The sequence below is a fragment of the Vicugna pacos genome, unplaced genomic scaffold (assembly GCF_048564905.1).
Source record: "Vicugna pacos unplaced genomic scaffold, VicPac4 scaffold_20, whole genome shotgun sequence".
NCBI lineage: Eukaryota > Metazoa > Chordata > Mammalia > Artiodactyla > Camelidae > Vicugna > Vicugna pacos.
The window spans coordinates 42,318,512-42,331,469 of NW_027328741.1; the positions used below are offsets into that span (position 1 = coordinate 42,318,512).

General features: G+C 35.7%; 1 protein-coding gene across 1 annotated transcript in view; it reads left to right on the plus strand.

Annotated features, from left to right (window-relative positions):
• Positions 1–1,170: 1,170 nt before the first annotated feature.
• LOC140693677 (uncharacterized) overlaps positions 1,171–12,958 on the plus strand; it is a 237,953-nt gene continuing 226,165 nt past the window's right edge. Inside the window, exon 1 of the mRNA XM_072957385.1 lies at positions 1,171–1,303. Coding sequence (XP_072813486.1) covers positions 1,171–1,303 — 133 coding nt within the window. The remainder of the gene's footprint in view (positions 1,304–12,958) is intronic.

Consider the following 12,958-nt stretch of genomic DNA (forward strand, 5'->3'; position numbering starts at 1 on the left):
TCAGATTCAGCTGAGAGTGGGGACTATTAGCCTAATAAGTATCATTAATTCTGCTTAAGCAGTGTCTTCCACATCTGTCCATCTTTACTGTTTAACTGCAGCCACACTGGTTCACATATCAATCTTCTTCCTGCATGAATATAAAAATGTCATTATTCTGACTCTGCTCTAACTGAATGATATGTCCTTGGAGCTGCCAGGTTGATCTTACAAAAATATTACCATCATCAAAGAAATAAGGAAATATATTCCTTCGTGGTAAAAGTTTAACAAGTAAACTTCGTGGCAAAATGGAATTGTATCTTCCTCATCACAGACTACACGCTAATTTTTTTCATGAATAAAAGCTAATAATTCCCTTTTATGGTTACAAACTATAAAATTATTAAGTAAAAGAACTAATTACTTTTAATACAATTCAGTGGTAATTAAGAGGAAAACACTCCTACTGGGGACGAAGTTGCATTGAAAACTTTGCCCTAAGCTACTCCCATCTCAACTCTGCTAGATTTCCCCAGATTGCTAGCTGAGTAGAAGCTGCCACCACACTTAATTATCCAATTCACCTGTGAACAAATACCTTCTCCTTAGGTAACCGAGAACAAGTTGGATGATTAAAAATAAACTTCTCTAGAAAATTTAAAAATAAATAAGAATAAATTAAATTGCCTATGGAAATCAGAATATTTATCCAAATTAAATAAGATAGGAGCTTCCTGGGCTCAAAGACTCTTTTCTTTAACAATGTCTCATCTGTTTTGAATTCTAGACCCAGGTCCGCAAATAATATGGGGCAGCTGTGGGTTGGCTGTCTTCCTGAGATCAGCCCCTTCAGACCCCACTTTCTAGACTTCTTTGTATGTGTGGACTCCTAAGTTATCATGAGTTGCTTCAGGTTTCCTGGCCCTGTCAGTCTACCCAGATGCGGGGTCTCCTGAGGAGAAACACAGTTTTTACGATTTGCCCTTATCACCTGTGCCCAGTCGTCCATAGCAGAAGTAGCTCTGATTTCTGGCTCCTTCTTCCATCCATACCCTTTGATGGGCAACACTGCAATTCTATGCAATTAGAGGAGACAGGGATCAGGAAGGTGTCGGTTTCTTTCCCAGGGATGCTGGTGGAAGAACATGAAACAGTACATGGTTTCAATAACATGGGGTTTTCCTCGCTATGGCTGACTTGGCTGCTGCTGTTGCCAAGTGCCTGATCAAAACCAGAGGGCCCCCTGACTGGTCCCGGGGCCTCACCACGCAGAAACCTGGCAGCCAGTTGATTCTATCAGACCTCTCCCTTTGTGGAGGAGGTAGCAGTTTATCCTCATTGGGACATGTGTTCTGCACCTGGATGGTCCTTGCCTGAATTGCTTCTGCTAGCCTTGATGTCTGTGCACTCACACAATGCCAGTGTGGTCGCTGGCTACCACCTGGAACATAGCTTCTGGCCAAGGAACAAGTGTTTAATAGTATAAATAATTGAAAAACTACAACCATCAAAAGAGAGGGCCATGGAAATCTTAAGCTTCTCAGAAGTATAAGTCGGAGTTACCTAACTCAATAAAGAACTCTGCCAGCCGAGATGCTGGTTGAGGACAGAGAGTGTGTGGGATGAGTTACAGAAGGCATTTATGAATTGTGGTCTATGACAATTTTACAGAAATCGTGTGATAACAAGTGAACAGAGTTTTGTTACTATATATAATGCATACTTACATATTATATATATTTCATACATAATTTTTATTCCCCTTCTTATTTCGTATTTCACATAAAGATCGCTATTGCCAAATACCTAAGGTAAGTTATCTTTTAGTTTATTGACTATTCGGGTGGGATGGTGAAGGAACTAAAGGAGGAATTAACATCACCCAGAGACAGATTATGGTAATAGTTGGGACTTCAGGTCTTCCCATATAGCATGATATTCAGAGGCTGATCGGCCAAGAAGTGGACCGTGCTATTAAGTTATTGTCTCTCAGCCCCAAATCTACCCTTCCATACTTAGCTTTATGATGCAAGGTTTGGAAATCTGCAAACTGCCTATCTCCTTTGCCAACTGAATCCTCCCCCCCCTTTTTTTAAAGTTCTACCAACAGGAGGTGGTAGAGGCAGATAGGGAGGTAGGAATTCACTGCTGGTCTGTCCCAGTAACAACACTTTGCCCTAGTAACAGCATGTCAGCTTCCCCCAGTGTCCAGCTTCTTTCCACTTAGTGTCTGGCTCATTGTGTCCCCTGAAAGATACCACCGATGCCAAACCACGCCCCATCCTCAGAATTCTAAGCCCCAAATTCAAACGCTTCTCCCCACTTTGAATTTCTACAGTCTCTTTATTTAGATAGTCATAGGGATGGTAGTTTCTCCCTGCAGTTGTTATTTCTGGAATGCATTTGTTTTTATCTTTGAATTATTTTAGCATCCTCACTTGTTCGCTCTGCTATCCAACACCCATGAAGCCAGCTCCCTCTGATAAACTCTCTGACACCTAGTGTTGCATCCGTATTTTGGATTGAACCCTGATCAATACAGTTTCCTGTATTTAAAACTGAAATAGTTCCTTATCTCCTAAAATCCAAAGCTCTCTCATGTGGTCTGTAAGGCGCTCTAAATGCTTGCTCTCCTGACTCAGCTTCTGCCACTTCCTCCCGTTACCCATGTCATTTCAGTCACACTGAGTTACTTGCAGTTCTCAGAATATTGTTTCTGGCTCCTTTACCCATGACATTTCCCCCGCTGACCCTGGGCATCATATACACACTCTCACTGGAATCATCTTTCACATTTACCACTCTGTCTCACTTTATACACTCTTTTGGTCTTTCAGGACTCAAGTCTCTTCCACTGGTGACTCTCCAAAGGATCACATTTTGGACAGAGTCATACACCCCATACATGTCAGCACATCCCACACATCACTTTCCCCAAGCTCACATTAGATGCCTTCTGCTTGTTGCTACTTTAACAGAACACAGACATGAACTCAGTTTGTCTCTTCCAATAGCACAGCACTAATCCTCAGTAGGAATCCAATAAATAGTTGTTAAATAACTTAGGATTAACATTTGCACACTACCATATATAAAATAAGTAACCAACAAGGGCCTACTGTAGAGCACATGGAACTCTACTTAGTATCTTGTAGTGACCTATAATGGGGAAGAATCTGAAAAAGGATAGATGTATATTAGTAGAACTGAATCATTTTGCTGTACACCTGAAACCCACACTTTGTAAATCAACTCTACTTCAAGTAAGAAAGTAAGTAGGTTTAATGAGGGCTGCATATTGTAAGGTCTGAAATAGCTTGGTTATAACTTGGGAAAGTTACTTAGTTTATGTTGGTCACAGTCTTTATACTCAGGCAATGAAAACTAAAGATAAGATACCATGATTGTCGTGAGATTTAAACCAACCAACATATGTAAGCTAAAGAGCATGGTGGCTTGCTTATACTCTAAGGGCGCTACCTTTTTAAAGAGTAAGATGGCTTTTCTGAGGTCTTTCACAGGGCTAGTTTATTAATGATTGAGTAACAAATAGAACACAGACCTCAGCTATGGAATATAAATAAAATTAGATGTTATATGTAGCATCAGCTCATAATTTATGTTGGATAAATAACTATCATCATGAGCTGCCTTACATTTCTAAATTTGCTGTAGAATATGACGTTACTTTAAGAAACACAGATTGAGGAGTGGAGATAGAAACAGAGAGTGGTGAGAAGCATATAATAGGTTCACATGTCCTTGGGGAGAGAGAAGAAAAACTTAAAGTTTTCTAGTTTGGTACAATATTTCAGGAAGTCTTGCTTTACAAATGCATAATGACAAACTCAGTACCTTTAAAATCAAAGGCAATTCCTGTTTCAAGGAGCTTACAAGTAGTAAAAAATAAAAGGAAACAAATATACACACACATACATATGTCCATACACACATACAAATAGGGCGTATAACTGAGAATTCCAAAGGGGATTGTCTCTGTTTTAGATCTAGTGTTTCTGAAAGAAATTTCTATTTATGATTTTTTTCTCTGAATAGATAGCTTTGAAACTTAGATCCAAAAGATGAAGAGCTTCCACATACTCTCTGACTGCACAGCTATAATAGTGAATCTTGCTGCATAAATTGTCACTAATGTTCTTTCTCACTCGGAAATCCATGTATGACTGAGAATAGATTACGACTGTGTTGTCAAATAATTGATGTATCAAGGATTGTTATGTGACTCATTCATAATTAAAAACACATAGTGTATTATTTTTCCCAACTAATTTAAACATATTCTATCTTCCTACAGCTATAAAGTAGTTGCAGCAGGAGATTTATCCCTTTTTTATGAATGATCCTTGGCCATTCCATTGTAAATTTCACAGAAAGTCTTCCGGGGTGTCAGCAGAATGTAACTGACTGAGAGGGGCCGTCAGTCCCTGGCACCTCCTCATACAGTGATGTGTAGGATTTTGTTCAGTTGAAGTTTGTCAGAAAATTCTACTTTGGAGAGTAGTTAGTGTTATTTTCAGGGTCTTGTGATATGATGAACCAGACGTTCTCGTTAGTGCAAACTGTAAGTCCATTTAGCAAAACTCCCGATTCAGTGATAAAAACAGTGGTAAACTAGGGCCACCTGGGTGAATGACTGAATATTCTGGGATAGTAACTGAATCATTAGTTACATCTGGTGGACTCTTAGGAATATGGGCTATACTGGACTGCCTCCCACTGATGTAGGCTTTTCTTGGAACACTTTTCCTTAGGCCAGGAGTGATGAAATTTAACCATTGGGAATGATCACACTGACTTCCCTTGACTAACATCCTAAATTTTCAAATTTTTTTCATAACTTCCCCATCAGGAAAGGAACTATTTCTTAATAAAATCAATCAATCAACTTCCTCTCCAAAAGCTTCATTCTGAGTGACATAAATTGTGGTAAAGTTTTTTTAAATGTATAATTGTGAAAAATGTGCAATGTCACCAGAGCAGTTGCTGATTTCACAACATTGTGGCCTGCCAGCCACACAGACTAACAAATCTTTTGCTGCCTCTGTGTGAGCTATTAGAACAAAGTTCCATCAAATAACACGAGGTCAAAGTAAGCCAGAAAGAGAATGAAAATAGCATATGATATCACTTATATGTGGAATCTAAAAAAGAAAAACAGAAGGACACAAATGAAGTTATTTACAAAACAGAGATAGACTCACAGACATAGAAAACAAACTTATGGGGGGAAGGATGTGGGGAGGGTTAAATTGGAAGTTCAGGGTTTGCAGGTATAACTACTATATATAAACTAGGTAAACAACAAGGACCTAATGTATAACACAGAGAACTATATTTAATATCTTGTAGTGACCTCTAATAAGAAAGAATATGAAAAGAAATGTATATGTGTGTGTGTGTGAATCACTATGTTGTACACCAGAAATTAACACAGCATCGTAAGTCGACTATACTTCAATTTAAGAAATTAATTAATTAATTAATTAATTAATTAATTAATTAACATGAAGTCATGTTGTAAGAATGTTTTGTAGGTAAATGGAATAGAATAATAAGAAAACATTACTACACTTTGTGATCATCAGTTCCTGATCCAGCCAATTAATATTTACCATATTTAATCTTCACAAAAATCTTTCATGTTGCTATTTTAGCTTTATTCACAAATTAAAAACTATATTTGAGAATAAAAAGTAAGTTAAATTACATAACCACATTCAGCCAACTATATCTGTGTTATATTTTATTATGTTCATCCATTTCTCTTTGAGGTGTTCCTGTGTGATGTACAATTACACATCCCACCTATAAAACTCAGGTATAGCCATATGACTTGCTTTGGCCAATGAAATGTAATCAGAATTAATGTATGCAACTTCTGAGCAGAAGTTTAAGAGCTATGGTGTGGTTTATCATTTGCAGCCATGAACAATAGCAATGTTAAAAATAGAGCCTGTTCCATCAGTCAGTGCTAAAATGATATGGAATAGAATTGTATCCACCTCAATGTAGACATGTAATATATACTATAAATAAACCTTCATTGTTAGCCACTGACATATTGGGGTCATTTGTTACTATACCATAACCTTTCCTGACTGACACAGAACCAAAGCCAGGCATGCATGGCATGCTTTCAACTCATGTTAATCAGAAGGCCAAGCTTGTACTGCTGGGCTTGTTCTTAAAAGAAAGTAACCTCTTAGCATTGGAGTTATTCATCAATGTTTTCTTCTTGACCATACACCCTACATTTGTACGTTCAGATTTCTCATAATTCACTCACTTAGTAATCTGTCTTCCATGCTTGGATTTCTATTGTTTCTTGTCTTTCTGCCTTCATTTATTTATTTCAATGAACAAATGAACAACAAATAGAAAGTTACTCTTAATTTTCTTTCTCTTTTTTCTAATAATCTTAACAATGCTCAAGACCTGGTTTATGACTTCCTTGTTCTAGAAAATATTTCATAATTAATTGTATATTTACAATGAATCAGCACAGTGAAAACAATAAAATCTGTTTCAGTATCTAGACTTAGTTACCGTGGTCTCATTAATTCTCAGGGCTCTTATGTCACTAATATGTTTTAATTGCATTTTGCCTCTTTATCCATGAGTGAGACAAACTTACATGCAATGATACCACAGTTTGTTCTCCACAAACAGGGTATAACACAAGCCCTTACAGATGTCTCAAAGGAAGTCATGTTATAAGAAATATTGTTCAACAACATCTCTGCTATTTTCTAAAATACCCAGAGTTACTAACTTCCTCCCATCATGTTGTGATGATCTTGTTATTTTGTTACTGGGCAAGGCTGTGTGAAGTTTCAGACTGAAAGCAGCTCAGGGGCTTCATTCAAGGACTGGACAACTTGGTCCTCTTCACTGGTCTAAGTGTGCAGGCTTTTCCCTTGTGGGGAGCATTTTCACTTAAAAATAAATAATTAGAACATTGAGAAATTAAAGCAGCAGCAGCAAAAGTTGTTGGCTCATAGCCCCAAAGGCCAAATAGAAAATCACAGTATTTTGAAAGAAAATTCTGACAGTTTTACTATCAGCTTAATTAATATTTTTCTTTCTTTTGCTTTTTGTATTATTTGAGGATGTGTTTTTTTTAAAATAGTAAAATTGTGTTAGGGAAAATACTAACAATGGAATTCCTTGATAGGGTAAATATATCTGCCTTTTAAAAAAAGAATTCTTGAAATGTTCTAGCTCTCATATTGAAGAGCAAGGTAAGAAGATCTGCATAAACTGTAAGTTTAAAAAATGCACCTTAATTATAGGGTAAACTGATAGGAAAATGGTCATTTCAAATAAAAATGACTCAAAATCCTCTTTTATTGTTATTTTAAAATTGAGGTATAGTCACTTTACAATGTTGTGTCAATTTCTGGTGTACAGCACAATGCTTCAGTCATACATGAACATACATATATTCATTTCATATTCTTTTTCACCATAAGCTACTACAAGATATTGAATAGTTTCCCTGTGCTATACAGTATAAACTTATTTATCTATTTTATATATATATCAGTCAGTATCTCCAAATTTCAAACTCCCAGTTTATCCCTTCCCACCCCACTTCCCCTGTCAACCACAAGTCTGTATTCTATGTCTGCAAGTCTGTTTCTGCTTTATATATAAGTTCATTTGTCTTTTTTTAGATTCCACATATGAGTGATATCATATGAAACAACCTAAATGTCCATCAACAGATGACTGGATAAAGAAGTTGTGGTATACAATGGAATACTACTCAGCCATAAAAAATGATAAAATGCCATTTGCAGCAACATGGATGGTCCTGGAGATTGTCATTCAAAGTGAAGTAGTCAGAAAGAGAAAGAAAAATACCATATCAAAATCCTTTAAATCAATGCTTACACAACAATTTTGTTCTCATGTATCTCATAATAATTGTTTGGGGTTGCCCTTTTCTTTCTAGGATTTAAGTGAACCAAGTACACACGCATGCAGAGACAAAAGGTGTACTGCAACTCATTAATAGTGCCAATCAGATAATAATTTTAGTATTAGTTTTATTCTATAACAAATTCCCAAATCCATTGCTTGTTTTATGTTGATAATAATAATATAACCTCAGATAAACTTAAAATTCCCAAGTAGTTCTTGCTGAGAAACTTGTGAAAGGACCTAACAGATTCTTAAGATTTAATTAATTTCTTTTCTACCCAATTGAATTATTTATGTGGCCTGATTATTTTCTTACTCTCTGGTTAGTTGTCACAACAACATACTGAATATAAACTTCCAGATATGGAAAATTAGCTCCAGTTGAACCAAACTTCCTGCAGAAAACAACCATAAAATCTAGAGAAAAATATTGTACACTTGAAAGTTGCTAAGATTAAGTTCTCATCACAAGAAAAAAATGGTAGTTATATGTGGTGTTGGCCAAATTTATTGTAGTAATCATCTTGCAGTGTATACATATATCAAATCATTATGTTTTATGCCTAAAACTAATGCAATGATCTTGTCAATTATATCTCAATTTCTAAGAAACTGAAAAAATACTGGAAAAAAAAACTAAGGCCACAGGAGGGTATGGAATGCAGATAGAAAATGAAGGGAAGTTGGCATTTGAAAGAAAGATAGAAAGCAAGAAAGAAAGAAAGAGAGGAAGGAAGGAATAATTGAATTCACACCTTTTACAGCTTTTAGCCTGAGGGCTTGTTCAGTGCCATGAGGACCAGCTAAAATTTCAGTAGAATCCTTTAGTATTTTTGAAGAACCACAGACTAGGTTTTAGGACAACCACTGTTCCTGGAATTTTAAGGGTAACATATAGAAAGGATACCACTGCAGAGGAACACCCCAAATTCCATGTAGAAAAGTTTCCCTGTATGCTGAACTCTGAGTGTGCAGTTCAGACTTATAAGCAGACCAGCTAAGTCCAAAAGAACTAATACAGTATTTAAGCTGCCACCCATCCCAGGGGTACCAAAATTTGCAATTTTAGTTCAACCCCACTAAGTGCTTGTTTAAAAAATAATAACACTCTTTGAAGAAACATAAGCAAATCAAGAGTTTTCTACAACATGAAATTCACTATTTCCAAGATAAAATTCTAAATTGCTCAAAAGATGAACAAATGAGAAAACATAGTTTCTCAAGAGAAAAGACAAATAAGAGACAGAAACTTTGAGGTAGCCTAGATATTGGAATTAGCAAAATTTTAAAACAATGATCATTTGATTCTCAAGGACATCAAGGAAAGTATGCTATAATGCACAGAAATATCTCAGATGGGAAACAGAAACAATAAAAGTGAACTAAGTTCTAGATTTGCTTAATTATTATCTAAAATGCCAAAAAAAAACCCATACAGGATATACTTAACAATAGAATAGAGACGACAGATAAATATTTAGTAAACTTGAAGGTGGATCAAAAGAAATTATCCAATCTCATGTACAGAGGGAAAAAATAAGATGGATTTAACTTAGGTGCTTGTGGGAACCATACAAAAAAGTATAGCATACATGTAATTGAATTTCCAAAAGTGGATTAGAAAGGGATTAAGTCAGAAAATTTTTTTGAAGAAATAAATTCTAAAATTTCCCATATTTAATGAAAACATCAATTTATAGGTCCATGAAGTGCAGTGAAAATGAGGGACTATTAATATAAATGGAGCCACGTACATAGGCACATCACAGTTAAACTGTGGATAGCTAAAGATAAAGAGAAAATCTTAAAAGCAGCCTGAGAAAAATGTGTTGCCTACAGAATGGCAATTTGAATGACTACAGATTTGTCATTCATAACCATGAAGGCCTGAGGACAGTGGAACAATGTCTTCAAAGTGGAGGAGGAAAAATAATACTGTCAACTCAGAATCCTATGTTCAGTAAAAAACATTTCTCAACAATAAAGCGAAAACAAGAATTTTTAGATAAATAAAATAAAGATCTTCTCTACAAGAAATGATCAAGGTGGTTCTTCAGGCTGAAAGGAAATACAGTCAGAGGGAAAATGGATCCGCAGAAAGGAATGAAGATCTTTGAAAATAAAAAATACACGGGAAAATCTAAAAGGTTTATTTTTATCCTTCATTTTCTTTTAATACGTATAATGTTCACAGAAAAAAATTATAACATTTTATTTTGGATTTTAAGGCAGCTGTAGAGGTAATATACATAAAATGACAACTATAAAAGGATAGTGGGGTGATAAACTTATAGGTTGCAAAGTTTACTTGAAATGGTACACTATTAACTCCAAGTAATTGCACGTAATTGTAATTCCTTAGTAACTACTAACACGTCATGTCAAGAAATACATCAAGAAGGCCAATGGATAAATGAAAACAAAATTATCTCATTCGTACCAACACCCTCCCCACCAGTTAATTAAAATAACAGGAAAGGAGGAAAAAAAAAAAGGTGGGAGAAAACACTGGATAGAAACAAAACAAATAATAAAATAAAATTCAAACGTAACAATAATTACATCAAACTTTAACAGATGTTAATGGACTATAATAGTTCTAATTAAATGGCAGAAAGTATAAGAATGGATAAAAAGATAACTTCCAAACTGTATGATATTTATAAGAGAGGTATGTTAAATATAAAGGCATAGATATATTGAATGTAAATTGAAAAAGGACATATTGTGCAAAACAATAAGCATAGATAGGCTTTAATAACTGTATTAACATCAGATAAAGCAGAATTCGAAGTAGAGGGTATTATCAAAGATAAAGTCAGACATATCTAATTAAAAATAGGGTCAATTTCTCAGGAAAACATATCACTTTGCCTCTAACAGTCACACCCTAACATACATATCCTCAAGCTCAGGCCGTATGTGAGCCTTCTGATGTTTTATTTCCAAATAGGTAAGGCATGTCACTCAATATAAATTCATATAGTTACACTGGTATGCAACATTCCACAGCATTCAGGTACTTGTATACTAGAAGAAAAAAATTCTCAAAATAGATCAGAGATTTTGTGCTTTCAAATATCTCGCAGTGGTAGGCAAACATCCTTTCTGTTAGTCCCCATTGCCCCATCAACCCAGAGATACAAAATACCTTAATTTTTATAGCAAAGTTTTATAACAAAGGTGATTTTAATGAAAAACTTTTGCAAGATTTGTACAAAGAAACCATTGGAAATAAAGATGGACCTCCTGAGATTGGTAGAATCTTTCACACAGATGCATTTAATTGCTGAGATTGTGCGCCTGAGAAAATCACAATGTTTGTTTTGCAGTTCATATTGTCACTTACTGTTGCAAAGTCTCGATGCTGTACTTAAATTCAGATACTGCAGAAAATAATGAGGAAACTTATTTGCTCTCTTTCAGAGAAAACTATTCAGATACAGAAATAAATACACAGTTGTTATTAGGGAGGTCAAAATTGTATGAAATTCCATACACTTTTCTCAGAGCTTTATTTTCTGAGCAAAGAACAAAAGGGAGAAAATAGAATGAAGGTTGAAGAAATTCAGATGCGCTACATTTTCTGTAAGGTCTAGAACTTTCTATAAGGTCTAGAACTTTGTTCACTCTACGTAGTGCCCAAGAACGCCTGGGGTCAAAGCTCTTTTCCACAGGAAGCTTTTAGATTTTGCTGCTGCTGGGTTTCTCTCTCAGACAACCTATTTCAGAATTGTTGCAAGAAGAGCATTGGACATTGATAATTTAGATAAGTATTCTAGGTGATTCTAACTTGATGCCAGTGTTTAGAACCATTGCTCTAGGAATTTTATGAGAAGATTCTCATTTTATTTGATTGTAGATGTATGAATTGAAGTAACTTTGGATTCAGTTTTGCACCTTCTGTAATATTAACATCACAGCTTTTTTTTTAATCACCATGACAAGTAGCAGACACTGCCATGCTTTTGATGGGATTTCCAACGCCTTTAAATGTCACTCTACATATAGGTAAAGTAGGTAAAGGTTGAGGTAGGCACTGCCAACATTACTTAGTTTCTCTGCGTTCCTTCTTGAGAAATAGGTGCTTGGGAGATTTCACAGTAGTCCTGATTTTCTCAAAAGAAATACCAGAGGCTAAGCCTAGAAGCCTTCAATACTGTTGCACCCAGAATCTTGCCCCGTAAGAAACCTTTAGATTAATCAGCGAGAAGACATTCAGATTGCTTCCTGCCATCTGCTTACTCTAGCCAAATTCTCCTTTCATACTCAGGTTGGTTATTTATCAACAGCCCACAAAAAGGAAGCTCTTGACTAATACACCGTTCCGGTTCAACGTTCCTCCAAATAAATAAATGCAAATGCTGCAAACCTCTAAATAAATGATAAGCAAATATTTGCAACCTGAATCCAAATACTATGGTGGAATATGCAAGCCTCGAGTCTCCCTTTTTCTTGCCTCTAGGCAACTCAGTTATAATAGATCTTTCTAATCTGCAGAGTCTGTTGCTAAAACTGCTGAAATGAAGTCCTGATGCTATGGAATGAACTTTGAGATAGTGTGATAATGTTTCAGCTTGTGTGGAAGGAACTGTTAAATCTAAATCCTATCTAAACTAAACCTTTTTAATTCACTCACCTAATGGGACTCTTAAGCTATTACATTTCTCGACTGGGCAGTGGTAGAGTTGAGAGGTGTAAACAATTGACTTTTTCCTGGATTTATTGTGATTTGTGGAGCACAGAACAGAAAACGCTGACTAAAACTTAGCTGCATGCCGGCGGCCCATTAGACGTGTTGACTTTTTAATAACCTAAACAGATGTACACCCAGGGTGAATAGGATCTCATAAACACCGTTTTGGTAAAAATGTATACATTTTACGCATCACTGAGTTAAGCCTCCCACGGTGATCCATTATACCGCTCAAAGGTTTAGCATTTTGTCGGGCATAGAAAAAAATGTTTTGCTTTCAAAATGAAGTGCGTTTCTTTTGTGTATGCTGTGGGAGCTGAACAGATTTCTGGA